The following is a 25,283-nucleotide window of genomic DNA, read 5'->3' as shown; positions in this document are numbered from 1 at the left end:
ACTTGTTAGGAACTAATCACCTTAAACCTAGGAACAAGGCTGTTTTCCAACAGTCTTTGGTAAAAAGATTCTGCTGGCTTTCATTAGCAGGTGACGACTCATGGATGCTCTGTGCCAGGGCACCGGAGGTAGAAAAGTAATGGGAAGTATTAAAAGCCAGCAGAGAGGCCACTCCTGAGAGCCAGTTTGTCACTGTGCCTTTACTACAGGGAAAGTGACTTTGCTTTCAGAAACCTTGTTCTTACCTCTTGACAGTACAGCTCGGACAAAAGACTTGCTGCTTCAAACTTAACATCTTCAAACTGCTGGATCTAATAACATCCAGTTAAGGAAGGAGAGACACTGCAAAGTGGTCAGTTTACAAGGGCCACAACTTGGGGTTCTTATGTTACAGTGGCTGGTGGGAGAGAAACATCCTTGCCTGTTCTAAAACCTCAAGTTCACGTTCTCCTCCAGCAGTCCCTAGTTTTGGTGCCACCTGGGTGCAGAGCTAGCTGATAGGACATACAGAGGAGCATGGCACCCAGGCATGCCATGCTGGTCCATAAGGGTGGCCACATCGAAGAAGGGATTCTTTAGGTGGGGCAAAGCCTAAAACTCTGGGGTGCTTTATGGGGGGGGGGGGGCGCGTTCAAGTTTGCAATACAATCTTTATTATTATTATTTTTTTCAAATGGAGCTTTCCTTAAAGGGAACAGTACCAACAGGAAAAGGATACTTGCTGCGATATCAACCACTGAAAAGAAAAAGAAAAAAGAATTAATTCTCAAACACTTGATGCCTGCTTACTGGCTCCACTTCAGGGTTTACACAGGTCATCCTGTCACCAAAATCTCCAGGTGCTCAGTTAAGGGGGAAGGTGACCTGCTCGGCCTGAAAGGATGGGAAAATGAGCACCTGCTCCTCCTTCGGACAGCAGTTTTCTGTCCTGCCAGCCTCCAGAGCCATATTTGGAGCCCCCTCCCACCAAAGCAGAGATGCTTCAGGAGTAGAGACAGCCCCTCTGTACCACTCACTGCAGTACACTGACAGCTGGCAGACAGTGACACAAGAAATCAGTTACAACTGGAGAGTGGGTCTGCAGGTGTCAGTCCTTCCTGGAGCAGTGACACTTACAAGATGCTTATGGGGGCGCCTGGGTGGCTCAGTCGGTTAAGCGGTCGACTTCCGCTCAAGTCACGATCTCGCGGTTCGTGGGTTCGAGCCCCGCGTCAGGCTCTGTGCTGACAGCTCAGAGCCTGGAGCCTGTTTCGGATTCTGTGTCTCCCTCTCTCTCTGGCCCTCCCCCGTTGATGCTCTCTCTCTCAAAAATAAATAAATGTTAAAAAAAAAAAAAGATGCCATGGACATCTGGGTGCCTTGGTCAGTTGAGTGTCTGACTCTTGATGTTGGCTCAGGTCATTATGTAGTAGTCATGAGATTGATCCCTCTCCTTCACTCTCTGCCCCTCCTCTGCTTGTGCACACACACGTGCTCTCTCAAAACAAATGAATGGACATTAAAAAAAAATCTTCCACTTTATTTTTTTAAAAATTTTTAATGTTTATTTATTTTTGAGAGAGGGAGGGACAGAGCACGAGTGGAGGAGGGGTAGAGAGAAAGAGGGAGGCACAGAATCTGAAGCAGGCTCCAGGCTCTGAGCTGTCAGCACAGAGCCCGATGTGAGGCTCGAACCCATGAACCATGAGATCATGACCTGAACCGAAGTCGGACGCTTAACCGACTGAGCCACCACCGTGCACCAAAAATCTTCCACTTTAAAAGATGCTTGGAAATGAGCAAAGCTAGCCTCAGAGTGGACACAGGAGAGCTCCAAGAAGGAGTGGTGTGGGCAAAATCCAGCCAGAGGATTGTGGGGACAGTTCTAAGACCTGACCTCACTGTTCTTCTCTGCTGGCACACACACCAGCACAGGGTTCAGATGACATGCTCCCACTTGGAGACTGCTGTGCCCTGCAGTTCCACGTTCCAACAGGAGGCACTGGTGAGGGTGTGCATGGGCCAGTCCACCACATGAACTACACCAACCACACTCCGTCAGACCACCTAGGACCCAAGCATGCAACTGACACTGTCCTTGCCGACCCACTCATCCTACATTCAGAGTCTTGGCAACTGCTGGCGGGAGGATCCAGCGCCGAACAGAAGACCTTGACTCACTATGCTCTGTGGGAGAACAGTGTGTGCGTGGATGACAGCCTGGGTTGGGCCTTGAGGGTGATGGTGTAGAAAGTGAGGGGGAGGTGTCCCCCAGGCAAAGTGGGAGTGGGAGATGCCCCAGGCAGAGGAGAACCCATGAAAAAGACGGAAGGCAGGAAGGTGAGGCTGGAAGGCCCAATGGATCTCTGTACCATTAATGTGGCAGCCCTGCCTATGGATCAAAATGCCCCAATATCATTCCTGGAGCCTATCTCAGTCAGAGTCATAAAACAGAAGCACCTAATCAGATCTGGGTTTAAGAGCACCTAGAGACAGCAAAGAGAATGCGAAGGGAGGAAGAGGGGCCCAAGGGGCTGCTGGTCTTAGGAACAGAGATGCCTCTGGGCCTAGGGTGAATGGTGGCTAGGAAATCGCAGAGCAGGGAAAGACTCGGAACTGCCTCTGACACCAGCTGCCTGCAAAATATAGGTGGGCCAGAAGGAGGCACTGTGGGAGCAGGTGAAAGGAATGGAGACCAAAAAAAGCCCCAGCACTACTGACAGGGGTCCTTCCTGACACACATGCACGTACACACATGTAGAGCCCAGGCAAAAGGTTTTCTGCAGCCAACTTGCGCGTCCCCTCCAAAGGCCCCCCTGCAGCAGGGACAGAAGGGGCTCAGGGTTCCCATGGAGGCCAGGCCCGTTTCAGTCAAACAGGTGACGTCAATGGAGCCAATAAATACAGAAGTCGGGGTGTGCTTTCTATAGAACCACTTCCTCCCCACAAGGAAGGTCAGTGTAGCAAGAGAGGCTCCTGAAGGCCACCAGTTGGAAGGAGAGGGCGAACCAGTGGAGGAACCTGTGTGACTGGAGACATGGTTGGGCTGGGAGAGCTACAAGACTGGCCCTTGTCAGGGCAACTCAGTCACTTTCCCCGGAATGTCAGTCAAACAACTGTCAAGGAACAAATGGCTTCACTTTTGTGTCTTTGTAACACTTGCAACATAGATTCACAAACCAGAAATATGTAGACTTCAGAAAACATACCTCACAATTGAAGTACAGAGGATACCTTATCTAAGGCTCCTATTTTATACAAAGTTGCTACCCCATCTATATTTTATGGCGTAATGCTAAAAAATAGCTTTATATCTCCTGCCTCATGACGGGAAAGAAGCCAAAGTCAGAGCCTCTCACTGCTGGGCAGCCTGCAGGTGCCGGACAGGGATATAAACTAACATATTAGAAATTCCTGAGGTCACCTTGGGGCCCTCAGGGTAAGTGAGGGGCACCACAGAATCAGTACAAGCTATGAGGGGTGGAAGAGCTTGAAGGAGCATCTCTCTCTCATGCCTGAAGATTCCATCCAGGGCTGAGAGAGTGTCAAGGCTTCTTGTACCTCAAAATACAGATAAATTTTTTTAATCAGGTTTTTAAACCACAAAAATGTACAGAAATAGTTATCGACTGCAACTCCTTTGGGATGGAAGCTCAGCACTTAGAAGCCAGCCTGCCTCTTTCTGCTGTGTGACCCTGACTAGGAGAAACCCCTTCAGCAATGTCACTGACAAGTTGGAAGGGGTCCCTACCTCATGGGTTTGTTGAGGATCCAATGAGACAGTGTCCCCAAGAAGACCACATGCAGAGCCTGGCATGTAGAAGGTGGCAACAATACCTCAGTGATTCCCAAGCAGGAAGAGGAAGAATCAGGGGTTGGAGGGGAGGCAGGGGGACGAGTTGGTGGAACCGTGAAGGGATGGTTCCTAGACAGATTTCACATCCTGAATTCAGAGGAGACAGAGAGTGAGAGTGAAGAAAATAGAAATGAAAACAGGGGGAAGCACAGACCACACTCTTCCATGAAAATGCTTAACGCCAAGCTCTGCAAATACACTTTCTGCACAAGGTTTTGCTCCCAGCGATGGGGCATGGAATTTGGCAGGACATGATGCGGAAGGATGAAAGATCTGCTCCAGCCATGCCTGCTGATGAAAGGCCCAGAACTAAGTCCTTTCGGGCCTTAGAAAGGGAAGCATTTAATCACTTGCTGAGAAGGTAAACCAGAGATTCTCAGGTTAAACCTGGAAGTGGGGGAGCCTGGGTGGTTGAGTCGGTTAAGTGTCTGACTCTTGGTTTTGGCTCAGGTCGTGATCTCACGGTTTGTAGGGTGGAGCCCTGTGTTGGGCTCTGTGCTGACAGCATGGAGCCTGCTTGGTATTCTCTGTCTCTCTGTCTGCCCTTTCCCCACTCGTGCTTGCTCTCTCTCTCTCTCACAAAATAAATTAAACACAACAATGATAACAACAACAAAACAAACCTGGAAGTGGAATTAACAGGCATCTGGATGACACAGTTTGGAGCTACTTTCTCAGTCAGGTAAGTGAAACCACCACTGAAAAGCAGCTCCACTCCAAACTCAAAGAGTAAGCAAATATGGCATGGATATAGGATACCACAGTCAAAACAAATCACTGTATAATGAACGACTACCTAGATTATAGGAAATAATGCACAATTCATTCCAGAGAAGCAGCATTTATTCCTCCGTGGCATTCGAATCAGCAAAGTCTAAGGATGATGCTGCATTTCTTGACCAAAGAATAAAGAGGAAATGTGATCAAAAGCTTAGTTAAGGGGGTATAGATCTACATCTAAGTACAGACACAAAGATTCTCCTGACTCCGCAGAGGATGTGCAAATGACTGAAATGGGACTGTTTGCTGGAACAACGGTGTAAAAATTAGGCCAGCGAAGACTGAAAATATACCCAAGAATAGGTGTTCAGCAAGAGGAAATCCCAGGTAAAAATGAAATGACAAGGAATACAGTATGAAAGAACCTGCAGAAGACAACTTCACACATTCTCTAGCCAAGAGATTTCTCAGCAAAGAGACATCTCTTATAATCATGAACTGGGACCAGGAGTCCCAGAGCAGCCCAAAATTCTGGTAACACACACACACATCACTGCCGAAACCATAATCTAAAAGGGGAGACTCTCAGGTGAAGCGTCCAGTCATGCACCATAAGAGCTACAGGAGTTGTTGAGCAGACCCAGGGAGTGAAGAAGCCAGCAGGGGCTCCAAGGGCCCATAGAGGCAGGAACCAATGAGAGACCAACAGCTGTGACCTCAAAGAAAGCTGCTGAGGGGCGCCTGGCAGGCTCATTTGGAAGAGCACGCAACTCTTGATCTTGGGGTTGTGAGTTCAAGTGCCACGCTGGGAGTAGAGATTACTTAAAAATAAAATCTTAAGGAAAAAAAAAGCAAGCAAGCTGCTGAGCAAAGGGAGAAACAGCCTCCATACCTTTGATGGAAACACTTAATGGAGGATTCTTCCAAAGCTGGTCAATTGATGAAGCCAATGGGGATGTTATAGGTTTTCTACACAGGTTACAAATGCAGTTGAGGCAGTTAGATGCTGACAGTAAGCAAACAGAGGATAAATAACCTGACTTTGTATTAAAAAAAAAAAGTGATTACCAGGGAGATTGGGGATTTCTCAGAGAGAAAGCAAAAGATGTGAAAATAACAGGGAAGCTGAATGCGGTACTAAGTTTAGGTGGGATTGTCTCTCTCTCCCTCTCTCTGCTCCTCCCCTGCTCTCTCTCTCTCTCAAAACAAATAAATAAACACTTAAAAAAAAAGTTTTACCTAAAGCACTCATAAGTTAGAGAAAACGTGTTCAGAAAATAACAGCAAGAGGAATGATCAAGGAGAAAATAGTCACAAAATACTGCAGTCGTTTATGTTAAAATTAAAAAAAAAAAAAAAAAAAGGTTTTGGGGCACCTGGCTGGCTCAGTCGGTGGAGCATGCAACTCTATATCTCAGGTTTGTGAGTTCAAGCCCCATGTTAGGGGTAGAGTTTACTTTAAAAAAAAAAAAAAAAACAAAAAAAAAACCTTTTTGATACTCTGTGTTGGCTCCCTGAAAAGAAACTGGAACTTCTTTGGCCATTTGCTCTTCAGAACTAGAAACAAACCACTTCTAAAAGAAGAATATATTCTGATTTTTTTATTGAGCGAGTCTGGGTAAAAACGAGTAAAAGTTGATAGCACCCTAATTTGGGGGAAATCACAGGACCAATAAAGAGCGAAGATAAAGAAAGCATGCTTATGTTGCAACACAATAGGAGATAACATACAATTGCAGAAAGAAAACAGCATGGAGAACAGCACTTTAACTGAAATCTGGACAAATTCCCAGCTGGGGATACACCCAACAGAAAGGAAGGGATTTCCAAGTATAAGGTCAGCGTGAGCTACAGAGGCGACCTTGTGGCTCTGTGGAAAACCCCACAAGATTCAGGGTTCTGTAAAATCAAGGGAAGGTGCTTCACCAGCATAAGGGTTTAAATCATGGGTCCAAAAGCCCAGTGGCTACAAGGAAGTAATCCGAGGCATGGCTGCTTCCCCTGCACAGCACTGGGTGGGCAAAATGTGACCACATACACAGCAACTATGAACCACTGCTGGAAAAAGAATGAATGACCCTTGAGCAAGGAAGGTGGCAGAATTTGTTGTTAATCCAGAGAAGAGAGCTTTAGAACCTCAATTCACTGAAGGCACTGGGCCACCAGGCCTAAGCAGTCAGGCTCCAGCACCCCCACACCTAAGGAAGTCTGGGGCTTCGTCTAATCTCAGCCTCATCCCTGCCTAGGAGAGACCTTACACTATCCAGTCACAGGATCGACCTGACATCCTGAGCTGTTCTCCAGGTTCGCTTTCCCCATCCCATTCAGGCCTTTGCTCAAATGTCACGCCTACAAATAGACTTTCCCACTACCTCTGCCAAAAAAAGCTCCCCATCAACTCCATCTCTTCACCCTGGACCATATTTTCCATGGCTCTTCTACCAGTACCTAACCTTTTACTACATATTCAATGTTTGTCTTCTTTACTAAAACATAAGCTCACGTTGACAGGGACTATTTTAGTCATCCCTGATCCATAGCCCTTAGAATAGAGCTTGGCACCTGATGTGAGCTGAATATCTGCCGAATGAATAAAAGGGGAAAAAAAAAAAACCTAGGGGCGTCTGGGTGGCTCAGTCAGTTAGTTAGGAGTCCGACTCTTAGTTTCTGCTCAGGTCATGATCTCACAGTTTGTGGGTTTGAGCCCCACATCAGGCTCTGCACTGATAGTGTGGAGCTTGCTTGGGATTCCCTCTCTCCCCCTCTCTCTATGCCCCACCCCTACTCGTGGTCTCTCTCAAAATAAACATCAAAAAATAATAATAAAAGAAAAAGAAAAAGAAACTTCATAGAAACAATAATGACTTATTGTCTTGGCACTGAAGTTGGTGACCTTGAGCCCAGGTTTGAGCCAGTTTTGTTAATAACTTGCTGTGTAGCTTTGGGCAAATCACTTCATCTCTCTGAACCCATACTGCCTCACTCCTAAAACAAGGGAGATGATCAAGGAAGGACTAAAGTCCCCTTCCAACTCTCTACAGTTGGCAAAGATCTGATATCTTCCCAAAGGCAATTCATTACTAGCCACAGGCGGGCCCGGATTTACCTCAGATCAGTAAGTTCTAAACATTTAATTTGATTCTTGGGGCGCCTGCATGGCTCAGTCGGCTAAGCATCCAACTGCTGATGTCAGTTCAGGTCTTGATCTCATGGTTTGAGATCGAGCTCTGCGTTGCGCTCTGCATCCTCAGCGCAGATTGGAATTCTTTCTCTTTCCTCTCTCTCTGCCCCTCCCCCACTCATGCTCGCTCTCTTTCTCTCAAAATAAATAAATAGGGGCGCCTGGGTGGCGCAGTCGGTTAAGCGTCCGACTTCAGCCAGGTCACGATCTCGCGGTCCGTGAGTTCGAGCCCCGCGTCAGGCTCTGGGCTGATGGCTCGGAGCCTGGAGCCTGTTTCAGATTCTGTGTCTCCCTCTCTCTCTGCCCCTCCCCCGCTCATGCTCTGTCTCTCTCTGTCCCAAAAATAAATAAAAAACGTTGAAAAAAAAAATTTAAAAATAAATAAACTTAAAAAAAAAAATAAAGGGGCGCCTGGGTGGGTCAGTCAGTTAAGCTTCCAACTTTGGCTCAAGTCATGATCTCACGGTTCGTGGGTTCGAGCCCTGCGTTGGACTCTGTGCTGGGAGCCTGGAGCCTGCTTCGGAGTCTGTGTCTCCCTCTCTCTCTGCCCCTTCCCTGCTTGCCCTCCATCTCTCTCTCTCAAAAATGAAAAATAAACATTAAAAGAAATCAAAAATAAATAAATAAATAAATAAACTTAAGTTGATTCTTCTCAAGAAATCTCTAACCAGAATAAAGCTGGGTAAGTGGCAAATGGACAGGATTGACAGGAGCACAGTGTTCCCATGATAAGAAACAACACCAAGGCCAGAAGAGGCACAATGACGGCCACTGTCCCACATTCTTTGAAGCACCGAGATCCCACAAGTCAAGATGGGGGGATGGGGTCTTTCTTGTGAAGGGGATAGACTAAACAGATGGTGGGAGGAAGAGAAGTCACCATGGATACAGAAAAAGCAGAAGCTTAGGCATTCCCCACCCCACTCCACCAAATGGTCCTGGAACGTAGGCCCCCTGAGTTCTGCCTCCTTACAGGATCTTAACCTCTTCTCTCTGACCCTCTGCCTCCCATCTACGACTCCTGCATCAGTGATGGGGGCTTAATACCCTCCAGATACTTCTATCAGACTTCCGGGTCCAGGGAGAGGATGCCTTCTTAGGTTTCCTGAGAGACCAAACTTCAGGCTCCCAAGGGCTGCCTGAACTGTCTGAACTGTCACCTTGACCCTCCCCTATCCTGAGTCACTTCAGGAAGGAACGGTCATGATGATGCCCCCGGGGCTGAGCCCTGGAGAGCAGGAAGCTGCAGGACCCACTGGCAGATCTGGTGGCGTTCCCATGGGCGCCAACAAGATGATATCCTCCCGAAATCCTGAAGAATCTGGGGACCCTATTGCTCCTGATGAGACAACTCTCGAGTACCCTGCGCGGGGTCCTGGGGCCCTGCGTGTCACCAAAGACGTTAAGTAAGGTACAGAGAAAGGCCCTCGGGTGCCCTGAGAGGCTGGCGGTTTCGGGGTCCTGCTGCTCGTCCTGAAGTCGCGCCCCAGGTCCCCGAAGACGGGCCAGGAGGCCCCTGCCCGCCGGGGTCGCAGTCCGTCAGCCCAGGCCCCGAAAAGAGCCCGCGCCTCCTCCCTCGCGGCCGGGTCCGCGCTCACCGCCTTCTCCAGGTGGCTGCGCGCCTGCTCGCTGTTCTTGGTGTGGTGGTAGAGCACGGAACCGAGCTGCAAGTGCGTGCGGGCCTCGATGCGCTGAGGCGGCTTGAAGGGGAACACGGCCTGCAGGCAGTGCACACACAGGCGGATCTTGGGCGGGCTGGAAGTGCGGAAGTGCTCGGCGAAGCCCAGAAGCGCCAGGTACCACGACTCGGCTGCCTCCGCCTGCGCTGCCTGGGCCGCCGCCGCCTGAGCCGCCGCCGCTGCTTGAGCCGCCATTTCGGCCTCCACAACAACAAGCCGCCGCCACAGGGAGGCGGAAGCAGGAGCGCGGGGCGGGGCGGGGCGCTTCTCACGTCTCTCGCGAGAGCTGCCGCATAAAGCATTCTGGAACATGTAGTTTGTCTCTGGAGTGGCTGAGGCTCCGGGAAGGTGTGAGAAAAGGCGATGCCCTTTGGTCCGCGGGACTGAGACCAGAAATTGCCAATAGGCTGAGGTTTGCTTTCCTTGGGGAAAGGCTCCAGGTATCCACGGAGTGGCCGGGCTTGGTTGGCCGACACAGACTACATCTCCCGTCAGGCCATGCGCACTATAACTAGCCTTCTCAAGTGGAACCGGAGCATTGTGGGATTGGATGAGTCTCAAGATGGACAACCGGGATGTTGCAGGTAACAGCTCCCGCCTCCCCTCAAGCGTCCGCCTGGGTCCTCGGGGCTACGCGTCGCCGTTTCGTCGTCCCGTTGGGTTTACCCCGACCTATTAGCCCCTCGCCTCAGCCCCCAGGGCGTCCCGAAGCGGCGGCTTCTGCATCTTCCCGGTCTCCCGAGACCCCAGACCCAGTTGCTGCCCCCACCGCCTGGTTTGCTGAGGGCGCGGGTATTCCGTAAAGGCCGCCACTGGGGCAGTCCTGCGCTCTCTTTCCGAAATAATCGCCTTCAGAGCTGCTCAGAGCTCTGCTCCCCGAAACAGCGGCAACCTTGGGCTGTCCTGCGCCCCTTTCTTCGAGCAGCCGCCGTCTGGCCTGTGTCCGCTTTCTGGAAAAGCTGCTTTTCCGAACTACTCTAGGACTCCTTGTACACACTTACCTGGGTCTTTCGAGCCCCCACTTGAACACAAGGCTTACCTTTCCCTCTCTCCCAGACTGGCCGCGTCCCCCCCCCCCCCCCCAACCTCCGACTGGGGTGCATTCACCCATTCAGCGAATACTGTGTGCCAGGCACAATGCTAGGCGCTGGGGTTGCAGTGGTAACCAAAAAGGGCCCTGCCTTCCTGAAGATTACTTTCTACTGGGGCGTCAGACAGTGCACCAAGAGGAAATATTTACAGAGGTTATAATGATGTGAGAGAATGGAGGTGGAGGCTGCTGATACTAGGTAGTCAAGGAAGGTCTTTTTAAGCAGAAAGCATTTGAGATGAGAGGCTGCCAGCTATGGGAGTGCCTGGAGGGAAGCTTGTCGTTTTGAAGAATATCAAGAATGAAGTGGGGGGTACCTGGGTGGCTCAGTTGGTTGAGCGTCCGACTTCAGCTCAGGTCATGATCTCATGGTTCATGAGTTCAAGCCCCACATCGGGCTCTGCACTGACAGTGCAGAGCCTGCTTGGGATTCTCTCTCTCTCCCACTCCCCCCTCCCACCCCACTTGCTCTCTCTCTCTCTCTTTCTCTCAACATAAAATTAAAAAAAAAAAGAATGAAGTGGAAGTGAGGAGGGGAGTCATTTCTGAAAGTCAACTTTCAGAATTTGGATTTTATTCTGAGTCCCATGGGAAGCTTTTGAAGTGTCTTGTTCATTTCTACACTTAACACGGTCATCTGAAGACACCATTATCTTTTACTTGGAGCCAGTACACCTCCTTATTGGTCTCTTGCTGCCACCATGTACTCTCTCCAAGTAGTAGCCGTAATGACCTTAAAAATACTGTTTGTCAGCATAATACTCCCTTGTCACTTCCCAATGCCCTTTAAGTAAAACCTGGACTCCTACATTGGCCTCCCACCCCCATTCCTGTAACAGTCCACTCTGGCCACACTGGGCCCTTGCTGGTCCTTGATTATACCAGGCTTCTTTTTGCCTTAGGCTTTTGCAACTTCTCCTTATTCTGCCAAGATAGTTCCCCATGTGGCTTTTCAGGAGGCTGGCTCTTTATCTTTTTGGTTTTAGCTTAAGAGGTCTTTGCTAACAGTTATTTTCTGGCTGCTCTAGCTGTATAGGTTGCTCTTCTATTATTCTTCCCTCCTTTTTTTTTGTTTCTATCAGAGAGCTCTTAGGATTTTGTGGGTACTTTTTCATTGTAAGTCCATTGTCTTTTTACCCCAAGGTGAGATCCGCATGGGCAGAGACCCCTTCCCTAGTTGAGCAGAGCACCTGGTACATAACTCAGTTAAACATTCATGGAGTAAATAAAGAAACAGACGCTTAAATGTCTGTTGATGCAGGCAGCAGCAACTGGGCCGTTCCTGTAGCAGCTGCTGAACATGTTTGTAGAGCAATGATGATTTTTTTTTTTTTTATGTTTATTCATTTTTGAAAGACAGAGGCAGAGCACAAGCAGGGGTGGGGCAGAGGGGCAGGGGGAGGACACAGAATCCGAAGCAGGCTCCAGGCTCCAAGCTGTCAGCACAGAGCCCCACGCGGGGCTCGAACTCACGAACCGTGAGATCATGACCTGAGCCGAAGTCGGATGCTCAACCAACTGAACCACCCAGGTGCCCCCTGCAATGATGATTTCTGATTTGCTTCTGTCTCCCCAGGGAAAGCTAACCGGTGGTTTGGGGTTGCACCTCCCAAGTCTGGAAAAATGAACATGAACATACTTCACCAGGAAGAGCTCATTGCTCAGAAGAAACGTGAAATTGAAGCCAAAATGGAGCAGAAAGCCAAGCAGAATCAGGTGGTCATCAGCCCTCAGCCCCCACATCCTGGCGAGTAAGTGCCCCTTGTGGCTGGATTGGGGTCTTAGAGGGTCACTGGCAGAAGTTTTTGTGTTCAAGATCAGTCAGGTTATACCTGCACCTGACCACAGCCTGATGATGCAAGGAGTGACACAGATGCTCTTTCAGGAGGCTCAGGTGGCAAGAGAGAAATGAGGGGTATGTGGGAGCTCAGAGATGGCCTGCCTGTATTCACCAGTTATTTAGTGCTGAGCAGCTGTGGGCTTGGGGCCAGAGATGTAGCACAGAGCAAAGACCCAAACTCCATCTCTTTCCTTATGGGACTCATGGTCTACTAATAAAGGGAGTGCCAGTTCTACCCCCAGAGCTGCCAGTGGGTAACATGAGGTAGTGTGTTCCCTGGTGCAGCGGCCACTGTAGGAGCCCAGAAGAGGCTCTTCTGTGTTCTCAGAGCCAGTCTGTTGAGGAAGTAGGGAAAGGCCTGTCTGGCAGAAGGCAGGAAGGGAAGAGAGCCCTTATGTGTCAGGTGGCTAAGCTGTTACACCAAAGGAATTGTTTCAGAGCCAAGCAGAGGGTAGATCAGGCAGCGTTCCCTCCTGCCTTTCCTGAGAAATGTTGAGGGCTCCCAAGAGTTTTGAGCAGGGGTGATGTGATCAGGATGACAGGATCTAAGAATTTCAGGCTGGAGATCGATAATCAGAGAGGCAGGCCCCTTCCTCTGGGGTGTGAAGCATGGAACATATTAAACCCTCTCCAGAGCTGGCCCAGCTCCCCTCCTACCTTTTCTAAGCATTTGTGGCATCTCCTTGAGGGCAGAACTTAGACCTTATTGTTTCTTTTTTTAAGTTGATTTATTTATTTTGAGAGAGCACGTGTGTGTATGAGCAGGGAGGGGCAGAGAGGGAGAGAGAGAATCCCACGCAGGCTCCGCGCTGCCAGCGCAGAGCCCAACATGGGGCTCCATCTCACAGTCTGTGAGACCATGAACTGAGCCGAAAGCAAGAGTTAGACGCTTAACCACCTGAGCCACCTATGCACCCCTAGACCATATTCTTATGGGAACCCAGAGCCTGGGGTCTCTGAGGCACTCATGAATGTGGAGACTAGATATGGAGTGATTTGTAAGTCAGTGGGCTTGTGGGCTCTTGCCCTAGAGTTATGGAAGGACTTGTACCAGGATGGGAAAGACCTGTAGGAATGCTTTCAAGAGATCCCAGAATCAGCTGGATCCCAACACCAGGATCAGACAGCTGAAGGGGAGCATCCCGTGGGTGGGTACATAATACAGGTAGCTTTGGAAATAAAGTTAATTTCTTTGTTGTAAAAGCATAGAACAACAAGTTTTAGAATTTCTCACTGAAGGGGTGCCTGGGTGGCTCAGTCGATTTAGCATCCAACTCTTGATTTCGGCTCAGATCGTGATCTCACGTTTTGTGAGTTTGAGCCCCGTGTCAGGCTCCACACTGACAGTGCAGAGCCTGCTTGGGATTCTCTCTCTCTGCCCCTCCCCTGCTTGCTTTCTATATTGCGCTCTCTCTCAAAATAAATAAATAAACATTTAAAAAACAATAGACTTTCTCACTGGAGAAATAAGAAGTATTCAAGTTGCTTCAAGACATCCACTTTGCTATAGTCCCCTCCCATGTCTTTGCTTTGTCTCACAAAGTTGTGATCAATTTTATTTGCCACTTCCCCCTCAACTTTTTAAAAGAAAAGCTTTTCCTTGCGTTACAACTGTTTAGAACCATCGTAGTTTTTAAGGTTTATTCTTGAGATGTAATTAGTATGCCATAAAATTGATCTTTGAAATTGTACAATTTAGTGATTCTTTAGTATATTCACAGCATCATGCAGTCATCACTACTCTCTAGTTCTGGAACATTTGTATCACCCCAAAAGGAAACGCAGTGCCCATTTGCAGTTACTCCTTATTTCCCCAGCTCTTAATTTACTGTCTTTGTGGATTAAGCTATTGTAGACATTTCATATAACATTTGGCGTTTTGTGTTGGCTTCTTTCACTGGACATAATGCTGTCAAGGTTCATCACTTTTTAGTATGCGTCAGGACGTCATTGCTTTTTATGGCCAAATAATATTCTGTTGTGTGGATGGAACATGTTTTGTTTATCTGTTCTTTAAGAGGCAGCATTAAAAAAAATTTTTTTTTTAATGTTTATTCATTTTTGAAAGAAAGAGACAGCACAAGCAGGGGTGGGGCAGAGAGGGGGGTACACAGAATCTGAAGCAGGCTTTAGGCTCTGAGCTGTCAGCACAGAGCCCGATGCGGGGCTTGAGCCCACGAACCACAAGATCATGACCGAAGTTGGACGCTTAACCAACTGAGCCACCCAGGCACCCCTAAGAGCCAACATTTTTAATGGCATAATATCCTTTACCATCTGTTAATAAGTGGGATTCATTTGCTGTCTTGCTGCTGCCCTGAGGTGTTTCTTGTCTTTCATTGTCCCCACTTTCTTTCCCTCCCTCTTGAGGGAGGTAACAGTATGAGCACAAGGGCTGCCAGAGGCCCTGCTTGTTTAATGCTAAAGCTAGTTATCTGCAGATCCTCCTTTGTGTTAAAAAAAAAAAATTATACAGAGTAGATATTCTGGAAAGTAAAGGAGAGGAAAACGAGGCAAAACCAAAATCAGTCATAACCCTGCAACCCACAGACAGTGCTGGTTGCATTTTGATGGATTTTTCTAATAATTTTTAACTCAAATACTTGTGTTTTTAAATTCAAATATTTTTTGATATAAATAGGGCCATACTATAGTTGTTTCATATCCTGCTTTTTTTGTTTTTGACTTAATGTGCTTTATTGCTTTGTTTCTAAAATTTTAGCTTTTCAGGGCTCCTTCATCTGCAGCCCTATGGAAGTCTTATAATTTATTTAACCAGTGCTTTTTGTGATGAGGGTGTTTCCATTTTTAGTTCGTTATAACATTTCTGGAAGAATAAAACTTAATTTTAAAGGAAAAAGGCCTGATCTATGGGCTCAATAAGCTTTTACCAATTATTGGATGGAGTAAGGTAGGGCCTTGAAAGCAGTATATACAAGGAATTTCTGAGATTTGGGCAAGATTGTATGTTACAGCAGAAAATGGAAGAATAGGATATATACTATGATTGTAGCCTTATTTCCTTCTATTTCAAAGAAAAATACCGAAGAGTTAGCAGTGGCTGTTCTGAGGGGAAAAGACTTTCGGATTTTTCCCTTTGATTTCTATTTCTATATGTTCCTGATTGCTCCATAATAAACATCTATTGCTTTTATCAGCAGGGAAAATGGATTTGAATTTAAATATTTTTTTGAGGGAGGGACAGAGAGAGGGAGAGGGAGGGAGACACGGAATCTGAAGCAGGCTCCAGGCTCTGAGCTGTCAGCACAGAGCCCGAGGTGGGGCTCAAACACGGACTGTAAGATCATGACCCGAGCTGAAGTCGGAAGCTTAACCAACTGAGCCACCCAGGCGCCCCAAGATTTGAATTAAACATTTGGGTCCCTGGGTTTGCTTTAGTGCTGACTTGTTGAAAATACATGTTTGAATATACTTTTGGCAAACAAAAAAGAGTGTAAAAATAATAAGAGTATAATATTCCCCTTTAGTTATTCCACCAAGAGACTGCTTTGGGTGTTGTGCTGTGCACCTGTGATACCCACAGAAGCACTGGCTGGCCCAGGCCCAGAACTGCAGTCACACATGGACGCAGACACACAGGCCCTGCCTTAGAAATCTCTGTTGTCTGGCAGGAGAGACAGACATAGGAGCCAATAAGCAGCCCAGCTAATTAGTTGACAAGTACGACAGGTGCTGTGCAGGAGGATCAGGTGCTTTTAAGCTGTTTTGTTGGAGATACCGTTTGCACCTGCAGGGTCAATATTGCAGGTAGAGATAACATCAATATAGGTAGTATTGCCTTGACCAGAATAAGAGTGTTCCATCTTACAATGAAGGCTGCTCTCAGTAGTTCCCAGACATTTTTGGGAGCAGGTTTTGGGTCCCATTAGGTGAGCATGCTGGGGGGGAACGGGCGAGGCGGGCCCCTGCCTTTCCTCTTGTGGCTCACTTTCTTTGTCCTCTGTCTCGGGTCTAGAATTGCGAACGCACACAACTCTTCTGTTTCCAACAAGTTTGCTAATGATGGCAGCTTCCTGCAGCAGTTTCTGAAGTTGCAGAAGGCACAAACTAGCACAGGTGAGTGCGGTCTCCCCCATCCTGTGTCTCCCCCTGCTGGGGCTCACTCTGCCAGCTCTTTCCCCTTGGGGGTCCCTGGGCGTCTCAGAAACGGCAGGTCCCACCTCAGACTTCTTCCTCTCATCCCGCATTCATTGAGGACTTTCATTCTTCTCATTCCTACAGTAAATGCCCAGGGGGAGAGCATAAACCCAGCCTTCAAAGTGCTTGCCCCATAGGAACAGAGACAAATAAGCCAGGTTTCAGTCGGCGGGGGTGGGGGGCCCTGACTAAACATGGCCCAGGTGTTGGGGAATGTCATTGAAAAGATGTGCCTGTGAGCTGGATCCTGGCACTCCAGAGGCTTCTCAGTCTCTCCCCTATACTTGAAATGTGGGGCTTCCTTGTCTTCCCTGCTCCCAGAGGCTACTCTAAGCACATAGCCTTGAGATAGGATGTGGTATTGAGAACACCTGCATGGTATATGTGACTGAACCCATTTAAGGCCTTTTTTTTTTTTTTTTTTTTAATACAAACCTTCAAGATTTGGTGGGTGGGTGTGGGGATCCATTCATTTTGCTGCCACCTAAGACAAGCCTCATGTAAGTTTCTGTTGCTTATTACAGTTGTTACCCACCAACCTGGAGTGGCCTGCCTCTTTCTTTGGTCTTTCCTTGCCCTCTGAGTTCAAGGCCAATTTCAGATTATACCAGGGAAGCTCCCTGAAGGGTTATAAACCCAACACCAGGACTGTGGGGCCGCAGTGTGGTTTAGAGCAGCAGCTCAGATGTGAGGGATGGGACCCTTATCCATTGGGGGAGGGGGGGCACCTGGCCCACAGGAGCTCCATGAGACATGTGAGGTATGAGAATCCCTTGCTGTAGGGAGCCCACCCATGTCTGTGGTTGTGCAATTTACTGATCAGCTTACTTTTAATGTAAGAACGTTTCTGACCAAACAAAACACCATCAATCTTTGTCAGGTTTTCTAGGAGACAGCTGAAAAAATTAACCTAAAGCCAAATTCACTCACAGAGAGGGAGGAAAGACTGTATCAGTCCTTCACTGCAGGCCCTCAGGCCAGGAGTTGTGTTTGAAAAGCCCTGAATAGGCTGTCATCAGCTTGCCACTGACAATGAGAGGAAGTGGTTATAAGCCAGGTGTGGGGATTCAGGTCTTATCCAGAAGAGCTGGCACATCCCTGGGCTTTGAGTGCAGGTGTTAGGGAGGCTTCTGCCAGAGCTGCTGCCTGCAGAGCTCAGCCTATTTTCTTCAGGCTGGGTGACCGTGACAAGTCGTTCCTCTCTGAGCTTTAGTGTCCTCTTCTATGAAATGAAGATGGCGTCCTCAATGAGCTCCCACCCCCTACCAGTTGCCATGCTGGAAGCCAAGGACCCAGCCCCATTTAATGCATTTGTGGCATACGTTTAGGTGGGAAGACGGGGAATTGTGCACCACAGACCTTGAGCATGAGTATCTTTCCTTCCATCCCAAGATGCCCCACCCAGCACGCCCAGTGCCCCTACTCGAGTACTCCCCCGCACCGGCAAGAGGCCTCCTCTCATCAGCAGCCCACCAGGCCAGGTGAAGAACTACGTGCATGCCAAGCAGCTACCTGTGGCCAGCCGCCCAAGCGTCTTCCAGTCTCCTGATGAGGATGAGGAGGAAGACTACGAGCAGTGGCTAGAGATCAAAGGTGAGGTGCGGGGGCTGCCACCTTCCTTCCAGTACTGCTCCTCCAGTTCCGTGGGTGCGACCCACAGCCAGCGAAGAAAGTGTGGCTGGGGGTGGGGGGCCTCCAGGCTGAGCTGAGGGCCAGAGTGGGGCCCTCCATGGTTAGGGGGAATGAAGCAAGAACGTGGGAAGAAGTGAGAGGGAAGTGTGGAGGTGCTCTAGACTGTGGACTTTGTCTTGGGAGCCATAGGAACCATCCTCCGCTCATGTAGACTGGTCTCCAACCAGGGCAGGGGCATTCTCCGAGGAGCACTTGCTTGTGTCTGTCCTTGTCCAACATGAGAGGAGGAGCTTCCATGGCTCCCTAGCCTGGGTGCACACTTTCTGAGCCCTCTTAGAACCAGAGGTGCCTCTTCCCATTGTGGATTATTGTGCTTACCAGTTTGGGCCAGAGGTACAGGCCCACGTGTTGGAGGGCATGTTCTCCTGCCCTGGGGAAGGATGATCATTTTTCTTGGAAAGCCAGTCCACGCCCTGTTGTGTAGGAGGGTGGAGGGTGGTGGCAGCAGAGCTCCTACTGTGTCTAACTACACCCACATTCAGAATAAGGCCTCAGTACCATCTGAGCCATGAGGATGCCTGCACCACCTCTGCCCCAGACTGGTTGGTGCAGTCATATCACCCTGACAGTGAGGACAGATTGAAGTAACTATATAGTTATGCTGTGATAGCCTTTAGACTTGTTACCCTGGATGAGGGTGCTGGCTTCTGGCCATGCATCTGAGTAGGTCAGTGGCCAACCTCGCACCATAGAGTATCTCTCAGGATGGAGCCAGGGAGGGTGCTTTTCCTGAGGCATCCTAGCGGCTCTGACAGTGCTCTGATGGGAAGTGCTGCTTCACAAGAGGCAGTGTCTCAAGGTCCTTGAGGCCTATTATGGCCTGCTGTTGATGCGGCCCCAGAAAAGCACCTGTGCCTATAAATGGCAAGCAGGTCATCACCAGGCACTCAGGAAGAGGGTAAGGCTGGGGGAAAGGTGGGTACAGAATGTCCCTGTGACCTCTTAAGGATCCTCCTCAAGCCATAGGTCCCTGACCCCTATCCCTCAGTTTCTTGGCAGCTGAAGCAACAAAGGGAATAAGATTGGCTGCAGGTTCAGTGTCTAGCCCTCTTGCCAAGAGCAGTGAACATTGCTAGGCACTGGCAGTGAGAGATTTCTCCTGGGAGTTCTCATAAAAGGGACGTGAGCGTAAATGGGCTGACAGATGCCTCATGAACAGGCCAGCAATAAGATACAAAGGCAAGTTCCACGTGGATCAAAGGCGGGGAGGCTAATACAAATATTAAGAAATATTTTTATAGCTCTGTTCACTGAAAAGGCCCTGAGGTAATGATTAAGCCTGTTGCAGTGAGCGCCTCTGGCACCTAGATGGTGGTCTGGAAACACACTTTCTCCCTCGTGGAAACCAGGACTTCTTGGAGAAATGGCTGGCTCTAGGTTTGGTCAGGAAGTGTATGAGATGATCCTGGAGCACCCTATCCCAGCAGATAGCGAGAAGGCCGTCAGAGACTCCTGGGGTCAGGCCCAAAGACCTCAGGAGCCAGCTTGAAGAGGCTCTACCAGCCAAGAGGGGACAATTGAGCTTCTGCGATGACATTAATTGCAATGGATTGAAACCCACCTGATACATTTAAATCAATGGATTGAAACTCTTGATGTGTTTAAGTCAGAGTTTGTAAAGATACTTTAAAAAGGTTTTGTCATCTTTGGTGACAGGAAACAAATTTGTTAAACTGAACACTGGTAAATAAAAGAATTAAGCATTTCAGAAAAAAGGGGGAGACTGGCTATGTTTTCTGATGTCTCCCTCCCAGTTTGGGGATCGGCTTGGTCTCTGGGAGGCTCACACCCTTCTCTCCCACCCAGTGTCTCTCACAAAGATTGTTTAGACTGACACCCCCCTCATCACAGTGCTATGTGCTTGGACCCAGGACACCCGACAACCTCCCGCATTTCACCCTCTTCTCCCCCACCCCTCTGTCGTTGTGGTCCATAGAGAGAGTGTGCCTGTTGACTGTGAGGTGTGTGAGTTGAACCCCAGTACTGACAGCCTCCTTAAAGTTTCACCCCCAGAGGGAGCCGAGACTCGGAAAGTGATAGAGAAATTGGCCCGCTTTGTGGCAGAAGGAGGCCCCGAGTTAGAAAAAGTAGCTATGGAGAACTACAAGGATAACCCGGCGTTTTCGTAAGTATTTCTGGGAGGGGAAGGCCACCACTACTTAATGTTCTTGTCACACAGTAATGTGTATTCTTGTAAAACCCTACTGGTTACTAAGGCTGGTCGGGGCTGGGTGCTTGCTCGCACGGGCCAGATGCTGTTCTGAGTTTCTGAGTGCTTTCTAACTCATGTCGGAGGTTGCAGGGGCTCCAGTGTGGTGCAGAGACTTAGTCTTGGGCCCCATCAAGGTGTCTCTGCTCACCAGCTTGCTTTGCACAACATTCTTCAGAAGCTACTTGGGTCACCCCATCCCCACTGCTCATCTTCCTCTCTGTTTTGCAAAACTTCTCTCCAGGTTTTTGCATGATAAGAATAGCAGGGAATTCCTCTACTACAGAAAGAAGGTGGCTGAGATAAGAAAGGAAGCGCAGAAGTTGCAGGCAGCCTTTCAGAAAGGTAAGTGGGTGGAGGATGTGGGAGGTTCTGGGGAGGTGTGTGGACAAAGCACACCCCATGTGAAATCGGGGTTCCTGGAGGCTTGCCGTACATGGGGTGGTGCCGATGGCCCAGTTCTGTGCCCTCTCAGGTGGCCAGGGCATTGCCTTCCCCACCAGTGGTCTGAGGTGGGAAAGAGTCTGAGGGCCAAAGTCAAGGTCATTATTATGTTTTGGAGCTCAGCTCTGTGTTTTTAAAGGGGGTAGGAGGGAGGAGTGCTTACTTGTTGGTTCTTGGTCATTTAAGTATAAATGAGCTCCTGCCTGTCTGGCACGGAGGACCTAGAGATAAATGTAGTGCCTGACACTTGGGGAGGGAGGCAGTGAGCTTCTGGTGGAATGAGTATCAGGGGAGGGGGAGATGCTAGCTGGTCTCCAGCTGTCAAGAAGTAAAAGCCCAGTCAGATTATGGTAAGTGGCAGGGGCATCGATGTTTAGGCCAAACACAGGCCACAGAGGTAGGTACGGTTTTTTTTTTTTTTGTCACCTAAGGCCCTCTGCCCTGACCTCCCCAGGAAAGGAGGGCCAGGCCCACTCCCTTGTGAGACCTGGATGGGCAACCCCTGGGAGAAAGACTGAGGTGGGGCTCCCATATCCCCTCTGGCCTGGATCCAGACCTTCACTCACATTCTGTTCTGTGATCTGTGGGGCGGGAAGGGGCAGGGTGCGGGGTGGGATGTTGTAATATTAACTCTGGTATTTGGTCCCAGTGTAGTAATCTGATTCCCATTTGCCTGTTTTTCTTTGCATTGTTCCTAAAATAAACCCCTCTTGTTGCCCATGGGGTTCTTAGCAGAAATTAGGCTGTTGGGTGTGGTGAGTTGAGCTCAGTACTGACAGCCTGCTTAAAGTTTCACCCCCAGAGGATGAAGAGGCCAAGAACCTTGCAGAAAAGTTGGCCAGGTTCATAGCAGACGGGGGTCCAGAAGTGGAAACCATCGCTCTCCAGAACAACCGCGAGAACCAGGCATTCAGGTAAGGGGGGTACTAAATGGGAGGTGACCCATCCATACACGTTGATCACAGCACCCCCTCCACCCCCCAACCCCCATGGGCTCAACGTGCCAGAGCCCCACGGTCAGAAGGTGGCAGGGTTGGGTCCAGTAACTCTGACCCTTGAACCCAGCTCTGCCACCCCATGGTCAACTACTTGTCAGAGCTCAAATCATCTCTGAGGCAGGCGTGCAGGGCCTTTGGGGTCTTCTATTTTCCACGTGCCTTATAGAGAAAGTCTCTGGTGCTTGCTAGGCTCCCTTTGTTACAGAGATGGCAGCCCTAGGCTAAGAGTAAGCCAGGCTCTTGGGCAGAGAGCCAGGCTCTTCCCGTTTTTGACTTCGTACTTTTATAGGATCAGACGTTGACAGTGAAGGAATGTGAGGAAAGTGGGAATGTGGTGCCTTAGGCTGTGTGAAGCGGGAACCCTCAGCCTGTGTGCAGGCTCCACGGAAGGTGTGGGACAAGCAGCTTGACTTCCCTGCTGTCTCCAGCCACGCAGCCACATCCCATCCCCTCAGGCTGGGTCTGTGTGTACCTGTGCATTCTTTGGGTGGGTTCTGCACTTCCTCCTTTCTAGGGGAGGTTCCTTGGCGGCAGGTTGTTGGAGTGGGGGGGTTGGGAAGTCACTGCTGCTAGGTAGGGACCAGCAGGGGCTTATGGGGTGGATGTTGAACTCAGTGTGGAGGTGTTGCACCCATGAGGATGTTTTTGGCCATAAATAACATAGGTTCCAACTCAGAAAGTGAAGAGATATGATGGCGTGTGTGACAAAATGTCCAGGAGCAACAGTCTGGGCTAGTTGATTTAGTGGCTGGGCACTCAGGACAAAGGAAGCAGGAGTGAAGCAGCAGACATGCAGGTACTGTGCCGTAGCGGTTGGGAGTGCAGGTGAGTGTCTGTGTGCGGTGCAGGTGGGCCTTGGAGCCAAGCAGGGCTCACGTGTTCACTGAGCACCTTTGGAAGGTCCACATAGAGCGTGACGGGGTGAACTGTGCCTCCAAGGTCACTGGCCACAGTTGTGGAGGGTGCTTAGACACGCCGGGCCAAAGCACACCGGCAGAGGAGGAACATCAGGAAGTGGGGCTGATAGAACCTTGCAGGCTAGTGGAGGGGAGGGCCATGGCTCAGTTACTCGGTGGACCAGAGCATGGAGAAGGCTGCTGGGGAGTTCACGTATCCCTGCATGCTGTACCTGGGCCGTGGTACCCTCGTGGGGGCCGTGGGGTGTTTGGGTCTGGAGTTCAAGAGAGCGGTCTGCCTAGCCTAAAGACCCACCTGAGATCTCCTGACATTATTGTGATACCAGCTGTCACTCTGCACCCCCCAAACCAGCATTGACTTAATAGTCTACTTAAAAGTCTCTGTACCCTTTTTTGTTTTTTAAGCCTCATTTACCTAAGGAGGTTTATTTAAGAAAGATACTTAGTTTACCATCGCTCATCATAAGTAGAGCTGACCGTGAGAATCTACAGCAGGCAAAGTGAGCAAGGTTGTGGATTTCTGTCAAGGCTGCAAGCCCAAGCTCTCTCCTTGGTCAGAGGGGTCCAGGGCCCGGCAGCACTGGCCAGACCTTTCCTCTTGGGTCAGAACTGACAGATGCCCTCAGCGCACGCAGCTCTGGTTCCTCTGTGCTTCATTGGTGTTTGCCCAACTCGTTGGGTTTTACTGTGGTGGAGGCCAGAGGGAAGAAGGGGGCACCAGGGCAAGGGCAGAACCTAGAGTGCCCGGTGGGGAAGTAGCTGAAGGTGAGCAGTGTGATCTGTTTAATCTTTGCATGGAATCAAGTGTGAGGCATCTTCTTTCACCTCCAAATCTAACAGGAGCAGCTCATGTATTTGCCTCTCCTGGCCCTTCCCTGCCCTCCTGATTCCTCGTGTGGGCCAGGCACACACCAGCAAGCTCTGTGTTGTGGGAAACATATCTGTAACAACTGCTCATCTATAAAGAAGCTGGAAACAACCATTCCTTTGACCAGTCATGCCACTTCTGAGATGCTGCCCCAGAAATAATGTTAAGTACATTCTCATCCATAGTCTTAAAAAATGAGTAACACGTTAATGTCCAGCCTCAGTGGGCTAAATTCTTAATAACTGCATCTCCTCAGTGGAATCGCGGCCATCAGAAGGCACGTGGGTGAAGGTTGTAGCAGCGAGCACAGCATCCGCCACAAGCCATGTGCCACTCTAACCTGTCACCCAGGTGAGCCACGTTGTTCTTTTCAAAGCCCTGATACTGGCCTCTCCCAAGGGAGGAAATAGGCAAGGAGACCAGTGGGAGGATGTGCTTTCACTACCACTCCATGCCGTTTTAACAGGAAAGCCTTATGTGTCAAGTTAAAAAATCTTTTAAATCGGAATATAGAGGGGCGCCTGGGTGGCTGAGTCTGTTAAGCGTCCGACTTTGGCTCGGGTCATGATCTCACGGTTCGTAGGTTCGAGCCCTGCATTGGGGCTGACAGGTCAGAGCCTGGAGCTTGCTTGCTTCAGATTCTGTGTCTTTCTCTCTTTGCCCCTCCCCAACTCATGCTCTTTCTCAGTCTCAAAAATAAATAAACATTAAAAAAAAAAAAAGAACATAGAAAATAGAATCACGGCACCATTCAGATAAATCTATAGTGAGAAGAAAGACTGGAACGAAAGACACCAACATGTTAAGTTTGATTAACCGAGGGGCAGGTTCGCTCCTACCCAAGGGAATCTTTGCTATACAATCCCCTGCACTCTTGACTGGAGCCCAGGTCAAATGGCGGCTGTTAACTCTACCATCACCACAGACAGACCCACAGGGAGCTCTTGGATGCTGCCTCTGGGGGCAACTTGGAGGAGACTCAGTGCAAACCAGCAGCTGAGGCCAAGTTGGGGCCTGTGAGCCTAGAGAAAACCTACCCTGTCAGGAGCTTCCCACCTGCACCAGTAAGCAAATCCCACAGGTCAGCTTTTCTTAGAGGAACCAAATAGCTTTAAATCTATATCATAGCCTTTCTGGTGCCAAGCATCTTTTTGAAATCCAGCCAGCTGTTCCTTCTGAAAAAGTTTTTGCTTTTGTCTCTTAATTTTTTTTAAGATGTCATTGTTTTAGAGTATCTTTAGGTTCACAGCAAAATTGAAGGGAAGGCACGGAGATTTCTCATATGCTCCTGCACATGCACGGCTTCCCCTCTTATCAACATTTCCCGCCAGAGTAATCTATTTATTTATTTTTATTATTTTATTTATTTTGAGAGAGAAAGAGACCATGCGTGTTGGGAAGGGACTGAGAGAGAGGAAGAAAGAGAATCCCAAGCAGGCTCTGTGCTTTTGGCACTGAGCCCGACGCAGGGCTCAATCTCACAAACTTTGAGGCCATCTGAGCTGAAATCAAGAGTCGGACGTTCAACCAACTGAGTAACCCAGGTGCCCCTGGAGTAGTACATTTCTTACGATTGACAAACCTGTATTGATACAATCACCCAAAGTCCATAGTCTCCATTAGGGTTCACTCTTGGTGTCATACATTCTGTG

At 49.2% G+C, this 25,283-nt stretch overlaps 2 protein-coding genes across 5 annotated transcripts in view; one reads left to right on the top strand and one right to left on the bottom strand.

Moving 5' to 3' along the window:
• MAU2 (MAU2 sister chromatid cohesion factor) overlaps nt 1-9,647 on the bottom strand; it is a 30,574-nt gene extending 20,927 nt beyond the window's left edge. For 2 of the 3 annotated variants that reach the window (XM_019416468.2, XM_019416469.2), the window contains exons 1-3: nt 9,335-9,647; nt 719-736; nt 246-311 (exon numbers count right to left, since the gene is read on the bottom strand). In XM_019416468.2, the coding sequence (XP_019272013.1) occupies nt 246-311; nt 719-736; nt 9,335-9,610 (360 nt within the window). In that variant the 5' untranslated portion in view covers nt 9,611-9,647. The remainder of the gene's footprint in view (nt 1-245; nt 312-718; nt 737-9,334) is intronic. The other variant, XM_019416467.2, reaches the window with a different exon arrangement.
• Nucleotides 9,648-9,868: 221 nt separating this feature from the next.
• Nucleotides 9,869-25,283, top strand: part of SUGP1 (SURP and G-patch domain containing 1) — a 31,435-nt gene continuing 16,020 nt past the window's right edge. Inside the window, exons 1-7 of one of the 2 annotated variants that reach the window (XM_019416466.2) lie at nt 9,869-9,999; nt 12,082-12,256; nt 16,322-16,422; nt 17,896-18,096; nt 20,209-20,320; nt 20,649-20,749; nt 21,639-21,762. In XM_019416466.2, coding sequence (XP_019272011.1) covers nt 9,966-9,999; nt 12,082-12,256; nt 16,322-16,422; nt 17,896-18,096; nt 20,209-20,320; nt 20,649-20,749; nt 21,639-21,762 — 848 coding nt within the window. In that variant the 5' untranslated portion in view covers nt 9,869-9,965. Of the gene's footprint in view, nt 10,000-12,081; nt 12,257-16,321; nt 16,423-17,895; nt 18,097-20,196; nt 20,321-20,648; nt 20,750-21,638; nt 21,763-25,283 lie in introns of both variants that reach the window. The other variant, XM_019416465.2, reaches the window with a different exon arrangement.

This window comes from Panthera pardus, unplaced genomic scaffold (genome assembly GCF_024362965.1).
Source record: "Panthera pardus isolate Hobbes unplaced genomic scaffold, ASM2436296v1 HiC_scaffold_8, whole genome shotgun sequence".
Taxonomy (NCBI): domain Eukaryota; kingdom Metazoa; phylum Chordata; class Mammalia; order Carnivora; family Felidae; genus Panthera; species Panthera pardus.
The sequence above is the reverse complement of the archived record's forward strand: the minus strand, read 5'-3'. Positions and strand labels throughout refer to the sequence as shown.